This window comes from Pediculus humanus, genomic scaffold (assembly GCF_000006295.1).
Source record: "Pediculus humanus corporis 1103172108284 genomic scaffold, whole genome shotgun sequence".
In the NCBI taxonomy this organism is placed as follows: domain Eukaryota; kingdom Metazoa; phylum Arthropoda; class Insecta; order Psocodea; family Pediculidae; genus Pediculus; species Pediculus humanus.
Genome location: NW_002987853.1, coordinates 745,981 through 767,120, shown reverse-complemented (window position 1 = coordinate 767,120; position 21,140 = coordinate 745,981). Strand labels below are relative to the sequence as shown.

At 25.3% G+C, this 21,140-nt stretch overlaps 2 protein-coding genes across 2 annotated transcripts in view; one reads left to right on the top strand and one right to left on the bottom strand.

The window, feature by feature from the left end:
• The window catches only part of Phum_PHUM523120 (radical sam protein, putative), a gene marked incomplete at both ends in the record, with an annotated part of 1,834 nt that extends 1,460 nt beyond the window's left edge, over positions 1-374 (top strand). Inside the window, one exon of the mRNA XM_002431319.1 lies at positions 295-374. Within this exon, the coding sequence (XP_002431364.1) occupies positions 295-374 (80 nt within the window). The remainder of the gene's footprint in view (positions 1-294) is intronic.
• A 3,163-nt stretch (positions 375-3,537) lies between these two features.
• Positions 3,538-7,987, bottom strand: Phum_PHUM523110 (Amphiphysin, putative; the record flags this gene model as incomplete). The annotated part of the gene is made up of 11 exons (XM_002431318.1): positions 3,538-3,622; positions 3,926-4,000; positions 4,287-4,454; positions 4,733-4,771; positions 4,857-5,046; positions 5,615-5,771; positions 5,856-6,128; positions 6,222-6,412; positions 7,448-7,583; positions 7,870-7,907; positions 7,978-7,987. The coding sequence occupies 11 exons, from the start codon at positions 7,985-7,987 to the stop codon at positions 3,538-3,540; spliced, it is 1,362 nt and encodes a 453-aa protein (XP_002431363.1).
• Between the last annotated feature and the right edge of the window lie 13,153 nt (positions 7,988-21,140).

Here is a 21,140-nt window from a genome sequence, read left to right as displayed (position 1 = left end):
ACCACTTGACGATGGCTTTTCTCCAGCCATCGCTGTAAATAATTCAAAATATTCAAATCAGTGTGATAAATCCCCCACGTCCATGTTTTATTCATTAATATTTGTTATATTAGCCATTATTGTCAGAATGTTATGGCTTCTATTTCAAAATTAATTTTTTTTTTTAACATAAAATCGCTTTAATGACTGCGTCATTACTAACTGCAATAATAAATATAAATTTTATATTAATAAATACATTTTTGTAATTTTATTTTTAACTACTTACCTAACATTAATGAATACAATTAAAAGACTCGAACAAAAAAGACAACAAAGACAGAAAATTTTATACAGTAAAAACAAAACAAAATAAAATTAATATTAAATATTAATAACATTTTTAATAAATATATATGTATATGTATATATATATATTTATGTATACATGAAAAATAAAATACATGCCAGTAAAAACATAAAATAAACATTTTATAATAAAGAACCAACAATAAAAACCTTATTCATTATCTGCTATTAAAAAACAAACAAGTGAAAACAATAAAACATATTTTCATATTATTATTATTATTTTGTAATAATTATATATATATATGTATATATTTATAATAATCAGCAAATAAAATTCTACATTTTTATAATAAAAAAAAAAAAAACTTGCGGGAACTCAAAAAAACAGCACAATTATAATATACACAAGATAAATAATAATAATAATAAAATCAAATAATTATATAATATTTATTTCTTTTCTTCTATTTCACATTATTCATATTATTATTATTATTATATAAATAAATAAAAAAAAACTTTATGAGATTTTACATAAAATAATAAATAATTAAATAAGGGAAGACTATAATTGACAATCCCAACTTATTTGTATTGTCGTTTAAAAAAAAATTAATAAAAAAATGAAGGCGTCGTTAAAATAAAACAAATTTATATTAATTTAATTATATTTATATATATATATATATATATATAAATAAATACGTATAGTATATACTATATATTTTTACTTTTTTTTTTAATATATATATATATATATATATATGTCACATTTACATTTTTTCAACGGCCAGATTCAAAAAAAAGGCACTAACAGTTTTTATTTTTATTTTTTTATTTTTAAATTAATATATATTAATATTATATATTTAATTAATATTATTATTATTATTATTATTATTATTATTAATATAAATATTAACGTCTTGTTAGTCTCTAATAAAAAGAAAATGATTTACACATGTATGAAAATAACAAGTTGCCATTTTAAAAAAAAAAAAAAATAAAAGCATTTTAATAATTATTATTATTAAAGTTCTACCGGCAGTGTGATATACAAAAAAAAACAATAATAATAATAATAATAAGTGGAAAACAAAAGAAAATTACTAAATATTACAAAGTGAATAATATAATAATAATAATAATAATAATTTATAATAAAATAAAAGAATCTGGCAGTAACACATACACAAAAACAGGCACTTTGTTTTTTTATTTTTTTTTTTTTATTTTTAAATAATTTTCAATTCAAAATTTCTTTACAAGTTTTTTATTTTATTTTATTTATTTATTTTTAAATTGTTCCATTTTAATCGAAAAGATAATAATAATGCCAGTTTTTTTATTTTAAATAAGAACAAAAGAACAATGCTAATCAATACAAAATGGCTTCCCTACACATAATCTTCTGCAAAAGAAGTATATAAAAAAGAAATTAATGATAATAATAACAGTAATAACAATAAGTTACAGTGTAATAACAATAATAATAATAATAATTAGTATTATTATTATTATTATTTCATTTAAATTTTAATCAAATTTATGTGATGGAATTGAATTTATGATAATTAATAATTTTTTTTTTAATTACCTTTTCTTTTTCATTTATTTTTATTTTATTTTATTTTTATTGTTGTTCGTTATTATCACTTATCCGTTATCAAATTCTTATTAAATGACGTAACATTTTATTAACATTAAATTATTTTTTTTGTACCAGATATATTGTGATATAGTGGTCAAAACAAAAATAAAAAAAAATAAATTTAAAATATACATATACTTTTTTTTTTTTTTTTAAAAAAATAAATTTATTATTATCATCATTATTTCATTTATTAATATTAATTAGCGTTAGTAATTAAATAATTATTTATTAACTATATATATATATATATTTCATTTTTTTATTCTATTAATTTTTCTTTTTTTTTAAACAATAAAAATTAATGAATATTGAATTTATATGTATAAATACTTATTATTATTATTATTATCATCATAATTAACAACAACAACAATACAAAAAAATTAAAAATTAACGTTTTTATTAAAATAAAATATTTATTTATTTATTTATTTATTTTTACTCTCGATTATGTATTTATAAAATAAAATGAAATTTACTGATTATAAGAGTTGCAAATCAAAAAAATATTAATAATAATAATATTTTTCAAAATGGAAGCACGAAACGTTTTTTTTTATTGGCACTTTATTCATACCAACGATTCGCAAACCGAAAAAAAAACAGTTAATAAATAATAATAATAATAATAATAATAATAATAATAATAATAATAATAATAATAATAATAATAATAATAATAATAATTAAATGATACATTTTTAAGTATTACTTCCAATCATAAAGTGTGTGTGTGTGTGTCTGAAAGTTCAAAGGTCATTATTAATAAAATAAAAAATTATTTAAAAATTTAAATAAATAACGGTTAAAAACAAAAAAATTAAATAATAAAATTTAATTTATATGCAACTCTTTTTTTTTTTTTTTTTATTGATTCATAACAAATTTCAATTTTATATTTAAATGTTAATTTTTTTTTAATATGGCACCAACTATACAAAAGATAAACTTTGGCCACCAAACGATAATAATAATAATAATAATAAATGGTATCACTCATTGTACACGTTTATCATCATACCATAATTTCAATCGTCATTATTATTATTACAACAATTATTATTAATTTATCATTACGCATTTCTATACATATATATTTATATTTAATTTATGCACGTATTAATCATTATTATTATTATTATTAATAAATAAATATTTAAAAAAAACATTAGACGGTATATTGAATGCTTAAATAATAATAATAATAATAATTAACAACAAGGAATAAATCAATAATATTAATTAATAGAGGCTGCATATTATTTATTAATTTTATAAATTTAATTTTTTTTTTCTATTTTTTTTTTCGTTTTTGTAAAATTAACATTCTAAGCGAATAAACTAATTTCTTTCTTTTTTTTTTTTTTAAATAGTTTTTATTATTTAAAAAATAATTTTTTTCTTTTGTTTTTACCACATATTTTACCGACTAAAAATAAAATTAAAAAAAATTAAAAATTAAACGAATCGGAAAGAAAATTTAAATGATTAAAATAAACGAGAAAACAACGACAACAACACACCGCCTTGTTGCAAAATGGCGTCCGAATATAATTCGCGCCATGTCCGCCATATTGTATTTTGATAATTGTTTACATTTGTTTGTTTTTGTTTGTGTTTGGGATAGCGCCTGCGTTAGTAATTTTTTTTTTTATAAAAGCTAATAAATAATGATTTCTTTTTGGTCGTCGACATTAAAATATATTGCATTCATGTAAAAATTATTAATAATAATAATAATAATAATAATAATAATAATAATAATAATATTAATTCGACTTTCGGCGAAATGTAAAAAAAAAAAAAAAAACTTCAACGTTGACAAACATTTTGCCGATTGTTTTTACTTTTTTACTTTTTTTTTTTTGTATTTGTGGGGGGGGGTTTGTTAGTTTATTTACGTGTAAAGACGCCATCAAGCAACTCTGAAACGGCTGAAACTAAAAAAAAAAAAAAACAAAAAAAAAAAAAAAAAAAAACTTTTTTTGTCTTTCGTATGGGTCTCGTGAATTTGGCCGGGAACATTCCCTTCTCTCCCGAACTTTCCTGGATTCCCTTAAGCCACCCTTCCCCCGAAAAAATCAAAAAAAAACAAACATCTTCATCTTCAGTATTTTTTTTATTTTTATTAATTTTTTCCAAGATTTTCCCGGTCGTTGAATAATATTATAACTTTTTAAAGCTTCAAGCAATTTTTTTTTTGTTTTACATGCCGAGAAGCGAATATTAGAAAAATGCTCGTAGTTGGCGTTAAAGGAAATTCTTTTTAAAAATGATTTTCGGGTAGCAGTTTTCCTTTGGGAAAGGATGGAAAAAAGGAATAGGGTGCAAGAATAATTACTCGTAGTGGAAAAGGCGTCCATCACCAAAACCCAGGGGAACCAAAAAAACAAAAAATTCGAGTACCTGTTCTTCGGGATCGTCATATTCTACAACGCGTATTATTTCATCGACGTCGAAGGAAAGTTCGTCAGAATCTTCCCTGTTGTATTTATACGTGGCTTTAACTCTGTAAAGAACTCCCGGGGGAAGATTGTGAGTGGTGGCACCTGAAAAAAAAAAAAAAACAAAAAGATTTATTTTAACGGTTAAAAATATTTGAACGTTTTTTGTAACCGCACCACATATTAATTAATCGCAAAAGTGTAAAAAAAAAGAAAAATCACTTCACACAAAACGAAAAAAAAGCCAAAAAAAAAACAAAACAAAACAAAACCTTCACGTGATCATCCCCATGTCGTTCGTTTTTCACTGATAATAATAATAATAATAAAAAAGGAAAAATACTCACCCACTGGTATATCATATAATTCTTCAACATTTTTACTATTAGCCGTCGTTGTTGTTGTTGGGTGTTGTTGCGGTTGTTGGTGTTGTCGATGATGTCGTGGTTGTTGTTGTTGTCGCCGACGTCGATGTTGCTGTTGTTGTTGTGTCGGTGGTATCTCCTTCTGGAGATTCTGTCACCGGCACATCCGGGCTAAACGGTGATTTATCTCCGGTTCCGTTAACAACACCATTGTTGAGATTTAATGAGCTTGGTCGAGGAGCCGAGGTGGGAGAGGATTTTGGGGATTCGGAAGGAGGAGGGATTTCGACAACTGTAAAACGGGAAATAACATTTATAACAAACACCATGCAAAAACTAATCGTGAGTTAATTTTTTTTATAAAAAAAAAAAAAAAAGCAGCACTTCAAAAAAAAAAAAGAAAAATGGCGGCGACGTGGAAAACTTTCTCGGGGTTCGCTTTTTTTTTTTTTTCTTTTTTTTTATTTAATACTTTCCTGTTTTTCATTCGGGTGATTTTCAAAGAAAAAAAAAAAAAAAAAAAAAAGCTACGTCACACATATCAAAATCGTATTAAACTAACATTATCGTTATTATTATTATTATTATTATTAATATTAAAACAGCAAACATTTCAAAGCTTTTTTTTTTTTTCGTTCACCTTCATAATAATTATTGACTGTAATTAAGTAATGTAATTAATTACAGAAGTGTATTATCATCATCATCATCATCGATTTGCAACAAAAACTTTCATGAAATGATTTAAGGTTCAATTTTTCTCAGTTTTTGCTGCTTTGAATGATGAATTTAAGCCATTTGTGTCGCGCATTGGATAAAATTCAAATTTAAAAAAAAAAAAATTGATTATGGAAATTCACCTGGAGCCGTAGTTGGTGACGAGGGAGAAGAACCAACTTTGTTGTTGACGTTAAAATTACTCGAAGAAGTACCTCCAGGTTGTTTTTTCAACAAACCCGGTCCTCTTTGTGAATCTGTCGCCAGCTTGTCTAAAATGGCTTCCAACTCGTTGTAAACCTGTTGTAAATGGGAAACAGTTTTGAATGGGTAACGCATTGTGGAAATTTTTTTTTTTTTTTACAGGATACATCATAAACGTACCTTTGCTGTTTCCGAGTGAAAAACTTGTTCGGCTGTAAACAAAGTTTGCAAATTCGATACCAAAAATATGACTCGGGAATCGTACAAAGCCGGAAGTTCATCGTGCAATTCGCTGTTTAACATTTCGTAGGTTCTTTTGGCTTCTTCCAAACTTTCTTTAGCTTTCTGTACTTTCACGTCGTCTTTTTTCCTCGGATTCGATTGCAACGATTGAAAATTGTGACGTTGACTGTCATAATCGACTAGTTTTCTACCTCTTTTGTCAATTTTTTTCTGTTGAAATCACAGAAAAAAAAAAAAAAAAGCAAAAATCACTTTTCCTGCTAACACTCGATCGTTTGTTTGTTGTTTGTGTCTTTCTCTTACCCTCATTTCCGGGAATTGACTTTGATATGTGTTAAGTGGTATTAATACTTGGTCCCCTAACTTATGACTGAAATCTTGCCATAACATTTCTATATTTTGCATTTGATTGCAAAGAAGATCGTGGCCTGGCCATTGATTCTCGTATATTTCACTAACCGCTTCCATCAACGTTTTACTCGCAGTCTGAACAGCTGATTCAACCAAACAAACAAAATAAAAATAAAAAAATCAAAAGGCTTGTAAACAAATCAATCGTTTTTAAAAATCATCATTATTATTATTAACATGCGTGTATGGCGATTTAAATTTCACAATCAACCTGTTAAAAAAATCATAGAGTAAGTAAATTACATTAAAAAAAAAATGACACTTGTCTATCCGAAAGAAAAAAAAAAAAAAAAAACGTTATAATACAAATTATTATATAACCGTTTAAATAAAAAAAAAAAAATCTGACCCAAATTTTTAAAAAATTTTTCAACTTGTAACAACAACTCGTGGTTGTTCGTTTGTTTGTTTGTTTTTTCCCATGATGATTTCCGTATAAAAAAAAAAAAAAAATTTTTACGTAATGCGAAGATCGACCAAATTGTAAAAAAGGAAAACAAAAATCGTTACAAAATTAATGAGATGTATAAATAATAAATTGTGATCGATCCATCGATCGATCGATCGATCGATCGATTTTAATTTTTTTTTTTTTTTATGTAATCGAATGCTTACGTTTTAACCAATCATACATACAAAATAATAAATTTTTAAAAAGGCCTAAAAAAAAAACGTTTTAAAAGCGTTTTCGATTCGACTTTTCTTCTTCATATTTCTTTTTTTTTTTTTTTAGTGCAAACGATGATGATGATGATAATAATATTAATTGAGACGTAAAAGAAATTCGTTAATTTTTAATTTTGATTATTTTTGTTTATTTTTAATTTAGGAACGGCGTGACTAAAAAATTGATTTTGAAAATAAAAAGAAAAAAAAAAAAAAAAAAACAAAATTTCAAACGGAAAATTATCAATGATGGTTTTTATATGGCGTCGTGACTAACCCGATTATACACTAAAAAAGAAAAAGGAAAAGAAAGAAAAGAAAAAATCCAAATTGAATTTAATTTGAATTTTTGTAAAATCGCTTTTAAAACGTGAAATTTTCCTTCCACGTTCAAAAATAAATGTTAAGAAAAAAATTTGTTTGTTTGTTTTTGTTTATGTTTTTTTACCAACCCCGTATGCACCTAATGTAATTGTTAAATTCTTTTTGAAGTCTCGTGGCAGCAGTTTGCTGTCTTGTAAAATTATGTAAATGATCATCGAATATCTCATCGGCCGTCCTGTCGACTTTTCCTAAATTTTGAAGGATCTGAAACAAAAAAAAAAAAAAATAAATAAATAAATAAATTCGATCGTTATTAAATCATTATTTCCCATTCACAACATCTTAATCACGACGTTTAAAACAAAAAAAAAAAAAAAAAAACGTGAAATAAAAAAAAAAATTATTTGCCATAAACAATATAATTACTCTTAGCAAAAAATTAACCGCAGCAAATCTTATTCGTTCCCCATTAAAACAAATAAAAACAAAAAATTTAAAAATAGTAACAACAACAACAACAACAACTTTTACGTTTCTTATGGTCGAACACTTTTTTTTTTTTTTTTTCAAAAGGGGGCAAAACGTACTCTAAAATTGTTGTGATGATAATAATAATGATGAAGAAAGAGTACATTAAATAAAATTTAAAAATAAAAACGAGACAACATTTTTATATATAAATATTCAGTTTTTTTTTGAATTCGATCCGTTATTCAGTTTTATATTACTGATCAAACGTTTTTTTTTTTTTTTTATATCAGCAAGAGAGAAATTATGTTTATTATTATTATTATTATTATTATTATTATTATTTAAACGTTTTTTTTTATTAAAAAAAAAAAAAAAAAATCATTTTCCTGGCATACCTTAATAAAAAAAAAAATAATCAAATACGATGCGATATGTTTAAATCCTCGAACTTGAATATTTCTCTTTCTCTCTTTCTCTTTTTCTCTTTCTCTTTTTTTTTTTTTTTTACGAAAACATTTAAGAGAAAATTGAGAGTTTTTTTAAAAACGAGTTAAACAGGTTTTCTCACATCGAGTACAAGAATAGGAAAAATTTTCAATTTAAAAAAAGAAAAACATAATTTAAAAAAATTCGGATACCGTTTCTAACTCGTCTTATAATAAAAATTTCCCCCCCCCGCCTCCTTTAAATTCGTTTCGATTATCGATTTCGATGACTCGAAAGAAACATAAACGAAAAAATTATCATTTAAAAAACTCAGTTTAATTAATTAATTAATTAATTAAACAATTAATAAATAAAAAGAGAAGACAAACGCATTTGAATTAAATGTCGTCGTTTTTTTTTTAATTAATTCATCCATCAAGTGAAAGTTTTTTTTTTTTTTTTTTCTTTCTTCTTAATTATCGAGTGTAAATATTATTATTATTATTATTATTATTATTATTAACACGTCATCGAGGAGGGGTAAAAAAGAAAGAAAGACAATTTTTTCGTTTTTAAAAATATATAACGTACACCCCTTGAAAAAAAAAAAAAGAGAAAGACTCGAAAATAAAACAACTTTTGAACAAAAAAAAAAAAATAATAAAAATAAGTAAAAAATCTTTTTCTCTTGTCGATAAACAAAATGTCGTAGAACGAATCGATTTTAATAATGGAGAAAATTATGCGTAAAAATCATTTTGCGTAACACCAACCAAAAAAAAAATAAATAAATAAATAAATAAAATGTCTTATTATTAATACGCACTATTCGACTCCTCCATTTAAAAAAAAAAAAACCGTTAATTATCATTTCGTCATTCGTAGCATCAAAACATCGCCCTAAATTTTTTTCATTTAACGACGTCGAAGAAATAAATTTGAATTTAAAATGAACCTTTTAATATTATCATTATCATTATCATTACTAATTAAATTAATTTAATTATAATTAAAAAAAAGTAAGAGTCTGAACGATTTAAATCCTTTACTGAACTTTTAATTGAAAATACTCGACGTGTGTCAAAAAATTATAAATAACTCGTACGAATCCGTTAAAAACTTGAAAATCACAAACGAAATAATAATAATAATAATAATAATAATAATAATAATGATGATGATGATGATGATTATAAATGGTAAACTTTCGAACGAAGTCGGTCGTCCGGGGGTGGGTGCGGTCTGAACAGCGGAAACCGAAAAGAAACAAAAATTTTTGTTTTAAATTTAATTTTTCTTTTACTTAACCGACCTTATCACCGACGACAAACAAACAAACAAACAAACGAACAAACGAAAAAATTAAAGTAAAAAAACAATGAATCGTTAACTTTTTATTAAGATTATTTACACGATTCTGGAATATGATAGCGGCGCACTGGAACTGGAATTAAAAATAAATATTACGGGAACGTGCGTGTGCGTGTGCGTATGTGCGTGTGGGTGTGGGTGCGTGCGTAACACCGTCCAACAAAAAATTACAATTAAATTAAAATTTTTTTTTTTTTTTTGGTACGAAAAAAGAAAGAGCGTTAAGTAGTTCTTAATCAATGATTTAAATTTATCGCCATCACCGCCGCCATTACAGTTTAATCATCATTATTATTAATTTCTTTTTTTTTTTCTGCGTTAATTACGCGCGTAGTGAAATAGTATTCCACCTACTACTAAAATATATTCCTTCAATTTTTTTTTTTTTTTTTTTTTCGAATAAATTAACATAATTTTTTATTATTGTAAAAATTCCGGGACGATTATTATTATTGAGGAGCCTCATACGAATTGAATCTCAAAAAAATTTAAAAAAAAAAAAAATAACAAACGATCGAAATCCCACCCCCTCCTCCCCTCCCCCTCCAAATCCCCCAGGTAAACTCTTGCAATTTTTTCCCACTAAATTTAAATAAAAAAAAAAAAAAAAGGGAAAGTTTACTATTCGCTACTCCCGAGTATACCCGCGCATATTGTTAACCCGTACAAAATTATCATTATCATTATTATCGATATCATTAAACCTGATTCGAAAAAAAGAAAACCTTTAAACCCGTGAGAATTCATTTCGTGTTCATGTAACAAAAAAAAAAATTATTATTATTATTATTTATTCGTTTTTTTCTCTCTAAAAACAATACAAAGGGTAAATACCATTAAATACTTTCTCATCATCATCATCATCATCTTTCGCGTCCGATATATTTATGTATTCAATTTAATTATTAACTTATTGACTGACGTAAAAACAAATTTAAAATCCACCCAACGAACCGAATGGGGATCCACAATCACTGACACATAAAAAAAAAAATTAAAGGTTTTAATTAATACAAATTTAGTTATTGTTAATTAGAGGGTCATTTCGTAATGGCTGCCTCCTAATGCATATAAATAGAAAAAATTATTATTATTATTATTTTTTTTTACCGATGGACGATGATGATGATGATAATAATAATTCGCGGGGTCAATTACACGCAATTTAAAAATAAAAAAAAAAAATTTTTTTTTTTTTTTTCAATTATTAATTTAGCTCAACGGTGATAAATTCAATTTTTTTTTTTTTAAAAACATTTAACGCAATTAACGCCATTTTTTTTTTTTTTTAAATATTAATTACAAAGGTTGATTAAACTTTTGCGGATTTTTTCCATTTTTTTCGCGTCTTTGTACACGTCATTTTATTATTTTGGAAAATTTCATGTTTACCTTTCGACAATTTCATTTTCTCGAATTATTAAAATTAAACAAAAATTTTCGCAGCCCTTTTATTACCTTTTTTACAATCGTGTCGAATCGCACCCCCTTTCAAATTCACCCCCCTCCCTCCGAAAAAAAACCTCCATTAATATAATCCTTTTTTTTTTTGTGTGTTTAAAGAAAAGAGGAGCCTCCTTTTTTTTTTTCTTTTCTGGCTTCACGACAATTGAATCGAACCATTTTTAAATTATTTTTCATCAGGGCTTTAACCTGTCCTTGTTAAAAATCCTTGAATCCTGGTAAAATTTTTGTAATCCAAATAAAAAAGAATCGTCATCATTGAGTCTCTCTCTCTCTCTCTGGTTTTCAAGTTTCCAAAAAAGGTTGCAACGATTTAGTAAAAAAAAACTCGAGTTTGTTCCCCCCTCGGAAAAACTAAAATTGAAAACAACAACAAAAGAAAATTTGCGTGAAAAATCAATTTTCTCAATTCATTTAAAAAATTGACACTCGTTGGTGGTATTCTTACCAAAACCTTTTCCATAGTTTCGAGAGAGAGAGAGAGAGAGAGAGAGAGAGAGAGAGAGAGAGAGAGATAAAAAAGGTTAAAAAAAGTTTTAAAAATAGAAATTGCTAGAATGAGACATTTTTATAAATAGAAATAATTTCCATCATCGTGGGGGAGCCATATTAATAAAAAAAAACGACGACCAAGGGTAACTTTTTTTTTTAAAACGGATTAATCGGAAATTTTTCAAAATAAAAACAATCGAAACAACCAGAACAACAAACACAACAACCACAACAATATGTCCTACTACGGCCTAACATTTAAAAATAATAATAATAATTTAAAGCAAAAAAAAAAAAAAAAAATGTCAACTTATATAAAAAACCTGAAACATTCTAAATTCTAAATACATCGTACAAAATAATAATAATAATAAAACTTAATTCTTCTCCATAAAAAAAAAAAATAAACGAACGATTAATTTGATTTCAGATAATAATAATAATAATAAAAAACATCAATTTCCGTTATGGGCGAAAATAAAAAAAATTCATTCATAATTTAAATTTAAATTTTTTTTAAAAATTTCTTCTGCTATTATATCAAACATCCCGTTTAAATAATTAAAAGGAATAAAAAACGATTAATATTAATATGGAGAGTCCAGATAATAATAATAATAATAATGATTTTTTTAAAAATCGAAACTTTTACGAATTGAATTATTATGACGTCGGTTAAAAAAAATCGTCAAAAATAACGAACGTTTTTGTTTTTGTCCCCCCCACCACCACCACCATCACCATCGCAGCCAATAAAGTCCATACATAAATCTGAATCAAAGTTAATTATGAATTAAATAAGGTAAAAGAACCATCGAAACTAGTTTAAGTAGGTGGTTGGTATTAGTTGGGTTGTTGCAAAAGCCCAAATTAATATTTACGTGGGTACATTTTTCAATATTCTTTATAAATATGAAAGAAAACCCACGCTCGTCACCACCACCACCACCACCATCACCATCACCATCACCACCACCCAAATAATTTTTTGATGTTCTCCTCTCACGTATATCATTTTTTTATCTTACATAATAATAATAACACACTCGAAAAGAATGAGAGAGAAAGAGAGAGAAAATTCTCCTTTTATTTAATTTTATTATTATTATTATTATTATTATTATTATTATTAATATGACATTTCGTTACGACTTGTTTCTTTTAATTATGAGAAAGAAAAAAAACGTGGAAAAAGAAGACATTATTAAAAAAAAAAAAAAAACGTAACAACAACAAATAATAATCATCAGTTGTAAAAAAAAAAAAAAAAAAAAAATTAATAAATAACGATGACGTAATAATTTTCAACGTATTAGGTAATGTTTAAAAATTTAAATAAATAAATAAAACTTGTAATTTGTTTAATAATTAAAAAAAAAAAAAATGGCATCGATCATTCGATAAAGTAAAAAAAATTTCAGGTTCGCAAACGGATGCAAAATGGCAGGGGTGAGAGGAGGGTGAGGGTGAGGGGGTGTCATCTCATCTAATTTTAAATAAAAGTGAAATTGCACTTTCGTTTTTTTTTAATGTCAAATTGCAACATTTTTTTTTTTTTTAATTTTGTTTTTCTCTTTCCCTCTCTTGTTATGGTGATTCGATTTAAAAGAGTCGGTACCTAAGGTACACCAAAACACACGTCATACCATATACGAAGATTTAAAATCAAAAAACGACTTTTTCTCTCTCTCTCTCTCTCTTTTCGTAACGATTCGAAAAATTTATTTGTCTCATATCAAAGTCTTACAAAATCAATTTAAATCGACAAATCGTTTGTGAGAGAGTTTGTCTATTGGCACGATACCTTACGTACCTTCAGGCACGACTTGTATCATTGCTAAAAATACGACACACGCACACGAGCACGCACACATACGCAAGCAAACATGGGCTCGGTAAATTTTTATATAAAAATTTTATTATTATTATTATTATTTTTTTTTTTTTTTTAAACAATCGTGTAATTGGAAACAAATTATTAAATAAAAAATTTATATTCATGTGTTAATTATTATTATTATTATTACTTTTCGCCTTGTTCGGTAAAAAAAAAAAAAAAGTGTGAACAACACGTTTAATACGTTTTACGTATCATCTTGTAAATTTTTGTCACCTTCGATTTCATTTGTTTTTATCATTATTATTATTAATATATATACATAAATGACTTTACGGTTAATTGATTGATTGATTGATTGATTGACTACTTTGCAACAAAAATAAATTAAACCCATATAATAATTATTAGCTAAGAAATTAAAAAAAAAATATATATACATTGATTACTACACGTCGCTCCTCCCCTTCCCTCCCCTCGTTTTTTTTCGCTACAGCATTCGCCGGCCGGGAAATTCGTTCCCCCCCCCCGATATATTTACGACGCATTTCGTTTTTCATTCGTTTCCAGTTTTTTTTTTTTTTGTTTCAGGCAAAAGGCCAACGCGAAGTTAATAACGTATTTTAAATTCTTCAAATATTTTTTTTTTTTATCTCTTCTTCCCCCTCTCTTTCCCCCTCTCCCCCCGTGTCTTCCTTCCCCGGATTTTCTTTCATCCAAATCAATTACGATACGATTATTATTATTATCATCATCAGAAAACGACTTTTTTTATTAAATTTACTCGTATGAATGAAAAATTAAAAGATTAAAATTGAAAATCGATCCATCGATCGATAGATCGATCAATAAGTAATAAAGCAATAATGAAAAAAGTTTTCCACTTTGCTCAAAACAAAAAAAAAAAAAAATAAAACCTTGAAAAAAAGAAAAATTTTCCAATGAAAATTACTAATTAATGATGTCATTAATACGTAACGGGACGAAAAATTTAAATTTTTTTTTTTTTTCTATTTTAAAAATATTAAATTTCGTTCAACCGTTTTTAAAATCACCGAAATAGAGAGAAAGAGAAAGAGAAAGAGAGAGAGAGAGAGAGAGGAGAGAAAAAACAAATTTTCCCCCGTGGCAATAGATAATTAATTCAACGTCCAATATTTAATAATGAGGTAAACAACAACAACAACAACAAGGGTTTTCACTCCATACCTTTTTTTTTTTTTCATACTCGCACTTGAGAAAATCAACTTGAACCTGAACCCTCGACGGGAATACCTTAAGTCTCATCACTTCCTCATTTCGAATCGAAAAAAAAACCCAACGTCCATTCGTCCGACCTCATTTTTACAATTTCGAATCGACGAAAGAAGGAAATTTTTTTAAATGAAAATAATCTGTAGCAAAAAGTGAGGAGGAAGTTGAAATTTTTTTTTATAAAAAGACACAACTTTCATTATTTGAAAAATGTTTAAAAAAAAAAAAGCTCAGACGTTTCCCCCCCCTCCACCCATCTCTCTCTCTTTTTGCTTTTTTTTTCGAAATCTGTGCCAACTCTTTCTTTTTGCTTAAGGCCCCTCACGCGGCTCCGAACGACTTTTTTATTTTATTTATTTTGAGTCATCGGCAAATTTTTTCTTCTAAACATTTCGGTCGAAATAAAATTTCGTCTGGTGAATGAAGAAAATACTTGTGCGAACGATTTTTTTTTTTTATTTTTAATTTTTGCGTGCACGCGGGAGGAGGGGGGGCGGCGGAAAAATATCCGCGAGTTTTCGAGCCGGCGGTTTTGAATATAATATGGCGGGCGACGGAGGTGACGTGTAAATAAAATTTCAACGATTCTTTTCAACGGTACGAATTTAACAATGGAAGAAAAGAGAGAATCCATGTACGTGTCCTATTTGTTCACATTGTCATAAAATTAAATTTGTTTTTCTTCTTTTTACTTCCATCTGATAACATTAACACTAACCATTCGAGGTCTTTACGAATAAGAATTCACTTATTATTATTATTATTATCATTTCAATTATTCTTTTCTTCTGCTTCTTCCTTCTCTTCTTTTCTCCATTCCTTTTTTTTTTTAAACATTTGATAATAATTCAAAAAAAAAAAAAATTACACATAATGTTAATAATAATAATAAATACATCATTATTTGTTTGTAAATAATTATTATGTGACGAAACACGCGGTCAATGCAATAAGAATCAAAACTTGGTAAGGTTACTGAACGTAATTATTACTCACATACTCACGCACTCACGCACTCACGCACACGCACACACGCACACACGCACACATACAATTACGTATGTTTTAATTTTTTTTTCCCTTTTTCGGATAGTGTGCGATTGTGAAAAGAATAAAAATTCTTTTTTTTTTTTTTTTTTTTTGAAAAAAAAAAAATTAATTACGACTTAAAGTTAGTTTTAATGCCCTCCTTTACCTCCCCCCCCACTACCCCCTCTCTCCCCACACGTCTTTCGATAAAGTTTTCCATAATTCTTTTTAATGATACGGCGTCGTTTACAAAATACCCCCCCTCCCTCCATAAAAAAAAAAAAGGAAATTTGAAAACGTGCACGTCTCGTGCCGAAATAAAAAGAAGAAAAAAGAGAGAAAACTGGAAAAAAACTTTTCTGGAAAATTTTTTTATTATATAAAAACAATTTCCGGTAAAAGCAAAATTTTTTTAATAAAATAAAAAACGGGAAAAAATTTCTTCTGCTTCTTCTTCTTCTTCGATTTTTTTTTAACCTTTTACGCAAATAAACGAGACTTTCTTTTATTTTTCAAGCCCCTCCCCCTTCTTCTTAAAATTTTTTAAGGCCCCCCTTTATCGGCAAATACAATGCGGGTCCCCCTAATTTCATTATAAAAACTTTGGCTAAACTCCTGGCACTGCAAAATCGACAAGAGAAAATGATTATTATTACGGGCGGGGGGGAGGGAGAAAAAAACCGACAAACGAATTTTTCATATATGCATAATGATCATGATAATGATGATGATGACGATGAAGACGATGATGATGATGGGGCAACCACCTTGTGAATTACTTTGCCTACATAACAGGAATTCCGGTTGGAATTTGTTTGTCACAGTTAGTACGCCTCAAAAATTAACATTTTTAAAACTTTTTTTTTTTTCTTTTTTTAACGGTCTTTTTTTTTTAAATTCATATTCAATTTAGTAAATTAAACGAAAGAAAATCGTTTCGATATATTTCCAGGTAAAAAAAAAAAAAATGTTTTTTCTTCTGCTTATAAAAATCGGAGAGGGATTATAAAAAATTCTCAAAGCGATTTCTCTTAACGGATTCTTCCGACCATGATCATAGATCAAGGTTAGTGAATAATAATAATAATAATAATAATAATAATACTAAATATAAATAAACTTAAATCAATACGCCTTTTAAAAAAAAAAATACCTAAAAGATGTTTTTCTCTCTCTCTCTCTCTTTTTCGTTTTTCATTCGAATGTCATGACCCCGCAATCATTGAAGTAAAAGTCGGATAAAAAAAAATATGTACTTTTTTTTTTTTTTTTTTTCTTTTAAATTGACCCAAATCGTGTTTTATTCATTTGTAATTATAATACCAACATGAAAAAAAAAAAAAAAAAAAACGATGTTGGCATTCAATATGCAAAAAAAAAAAAAAAAAAAAAAAAAATTTTTTTTTGGGGGATTCGAACACCTGGACGCCATTAAAATTTCATACACACGCCCTCCCCCTGTCGATTTCATTGAATTTAGTGTCGTGGAAGAAGAAGAAGAAGAAGAAGAAATAAACATTCAGTGACACGTTCTTTTGTTCTTCCCCCCTACCCTTCTCCGTTAAAAGAAGACACACACGCACACGCACACGCACACGTAATAAAACAAAATAATTTATATATAAAATAAAATAAAAACGCGAACGAACCGTTATGTTATTATCATTTTATTTTTAACATAAAAAATGATAAAAACATTTTCCTTATCGCTTTTGTGTTGTTCACTTACGTACGATGTGAAAAGCCTAATAAAAAAATTTGTCGCTTTTTACATGTTCCCCCCCTTTCCCCCTCCCCCCGCGTTTTCTTTTTCGTTCCCGTCACTTTTTAACGACATAACAAACAACGCGAAAATTTTTTTTTTTACATTAATTAAATTTACATCACCTGATTATACCTTTATATGAGGAGAGAGAGAGAGAGAAATCAAATTTAAATTTTTTTTTGGGCAAAAAAAAAACAATGCGAAAAAACCATTATTATTATCATTATTATTATCATTATTATCATTATTATTATTATTATTTTGTAATCGAACATGTGGATATTGTCAAAACTAAAAGAATTTTTTCGTTCGACCGCATTATTAGAAATTTCAAACCAACAAATTTACATTCAAGATTTGCCAGCTACTGCTAGACAATTATTTGATTTTTTTTTTTTTTTTTTTTCGGCCAATTTTTTTTTTTTTTTTTTTTTTTTTTTTTTTTTTTGGTTTCTCAGACTAAAAATTATGTAATTCAGGTATTTAATTTTTGGCAGAACGATATAAACAACAACAACAACAACAACAACCGAGGGGAACAAAATTATATTATTATAAAAAAATTGTAATCAGGTTTGAGTCGAGCTTTCACGAACGCAAAAGAAACAAAACGAAATCGTAACCGAAGCAAAAAAAAAAAAAATTTTAATTTAATTGTAAATGACGCTAATAATAATAATAATAATAATAATGGCGAAGAATAACAAAAGAAATCGAATTATGTAACGCGTTAATCGTTTAGAAAAAAAAAAAATAATAATAATAATAATTTTCATTCATAGAAATCAATCCAACCTTATTTAAATGATTTAAACGCGAGAGTAAAAAAAATTTTTTTTTAGTGATTTTTTAGTAATTTTTTAGTGTTTTTTTTAGTTTTTTAGTGTTTTTTAAACTGTTTTTTTTTTTTTTTGTATTTTATTACGTAATTACCATTTTCTACTATGGCAATTATAAATTAAATTAAAATTAAAAATTAAAAAAAAAAAAAACCGAAAACTGGTACGAAAAAAAAAAAAAAAATTAATTTTCACTCGAAATATTATTTAGAAATTTTACAAAATAATTATTTTCATTTTTAATATATATGTAAATAAGACATAAAAAAATAAATTAATAATAATAATAATAATAATAATGTTTAATGAAAAATAATAATAATAATAATAATAATAATAATAAAACCAGATTAAATGACTTGAATTTTTTTCGTCATGAGAATGACGACTACGCGGTAAATGTGGCATTTAAAAATTATTCCCTTGATATTATTATTATTATTATTATTACGAAATAAATACGAATTACTTTTTTTTTTTTTTGTAAATTAACATTATGAGGTTTTACTTTTTTTTTCGTATATAAAAATAAATTTAAAATAAATTGACATTAAAAAAAAAAAAAAAAAAAAAAAAAATCGTCATCGATGTCTTAGAGACTCATTAAAACAATTACTTATTATTATTATTATTATTTTAAACATTCCAGTGAGAGAGAGAGAGAGAGAGAGAAAACTAATAAATAAATTTCACTTTTGAGTGTCAAATAAATTATGTTAAAAAAAAAAAAAAGAAAACAACAAACAACAACAACCCCAACAACAACTAAAAACAATCAAAATAAATTTAAAAAAAAATTTTTTTTTTTGTTTCATTGCAAACCAAACAACTGAACCTATCAATCTATCCATATAACCTTAAAATTTATTTATTTATCAATTATTATTATTATATCAATTTAAACTAATCAAAAATATATACATAAAAAAGGAAAATAAATAATTTTTAAATGTTCATGAATGTTTTATAAAAAAAAAAAAAACAATCAAACAATAATTATGTATGTTTTGAAATGTAATCTATCAAATGTAAATAATAATGATAATTTTAGCCATTTTTTTATTTTATCTATCCTAAAGGGTAAATGTATGTATTGAGGAAGTAAAAATTATTATTATTATTATTAAAGATAATTTAATATAAATTATTTAAATCTCATTCACAGACACACGCACAAACACACAAGAATAAAAAAAAAAATATTTAAAACAATTATATATAAATATATATCTATCATTCAATGCAAGGTCATGTAAATAAATTATGAGTGTCTGTCACATGAATTCATATGAACTAAAAAATTAATGAAAATAAATTCATAAATTTTTACAAGTTTAACACAGTTTTTAAAATTTTTTTTTTTATAACAATTAATTTAAATTTCATCGAAAAGAAAAAAAATTTTTTTTTTTTTAAATTATTTTAAAAATTAAAACAATGTTAAATGAATGGATGATTGTACGACAAGAATAATAGATAAAGAATTATTAATTTTTGTTTAAAATTATTATTATTATTATTATGAATATTTAAAAAAAAAATTTAACAGAAATTTTGATCGATAATAACAAATAATAATAATAATAAGTAGGGGGGAAAAAAAAAATAAGGATTGCGAAATTTAATAATTTCTGGATTAAACCCAAAATCTTGGCAAGACACCCAAAAATAGATTCTAGCCAATAAGTAAACTTGAAACAAAAAAAAAAAAAAAAGAGATTTTCAGCTTTTTTTTATTTATGAATCAAATTTTTTTTTTTTGTAAAAATAAAAAAATTTTAAAAAATACGCCTACTTTAAAAAATATATTCTAACAGGTACGGGGTACAAAATGGCTGCAACGTATTATTTAAAATTGTTTTGAACCAAATGATTCGTTAAAATTAATTTAATGATTCCGTATTGAAAATATTAAAACAACGTTTATGTATATAATAAATAAATAAAAAAATAAATTTTTTTATCACAAAAAAAATTATACTAACCTTTTCTTTTGCTCTTCCAGCATGTTTTTGTACCGATTTCGCGATTAAAGAACCTTTACTCTCTGCCATTTTTCGTTCACCTATTATAGAAAACAACTGCAACTTACTTCTCACACTCAATTGGTCCTTCATGTTCGTTCGAGTTCGAGATCACGAATAAGCGAGACCATCCGTACCATAGAGTAAATAAATTTAACTTTCACTGCCACTGAGTCGTCTAGTTTTTGTTTGTATCTGACTTCCCTTCTAAATAAAATATGTATATAATTTTAAAAAAGTTTTATTATTTTGATGAAAATATTTTACAAATAAAACACCTTGAATATTATTGTTTATTTACTTTAATTTAATATTTTGTTTTTAATACATTTTTAATATAAAAAAAAAGTAAAACTTTTTAAAATTTATTTATTACATAGATACCCGAAATTTCTTTTTAAAAAAATTTACATAAAATAATATATTTAAATGAATATAGTTTGTAATATTTAATTTCATTTACACAAAACAGAAAACTTTGTAACTCAATACAACATAAAACTATTACAAATTATTTATTTAATAAGTATTTTCATTTACTGTAAATAAATAAATATATAGATTAATATTTTACGACACGAGCACACATTTTTCGCCATGATTACATATAACTACTTTACATTATGTTAAAAAATATTGTATCGAATGAATACTAGTACAACAGCATTTATAACTTTAAATAATTACTTAAATTTAAAAAAATTAATTTTGAGTCTATACACAATGAAATATGTATAGATTTTAAATAAAAAAATTAATCTAATTTTTCCGGTTTTTTAGAAGTGTCATCTGTACTGTAAGCTTTGTATATAAACATTCCTAGAGCAACATGAAGCATCACTACTGCAC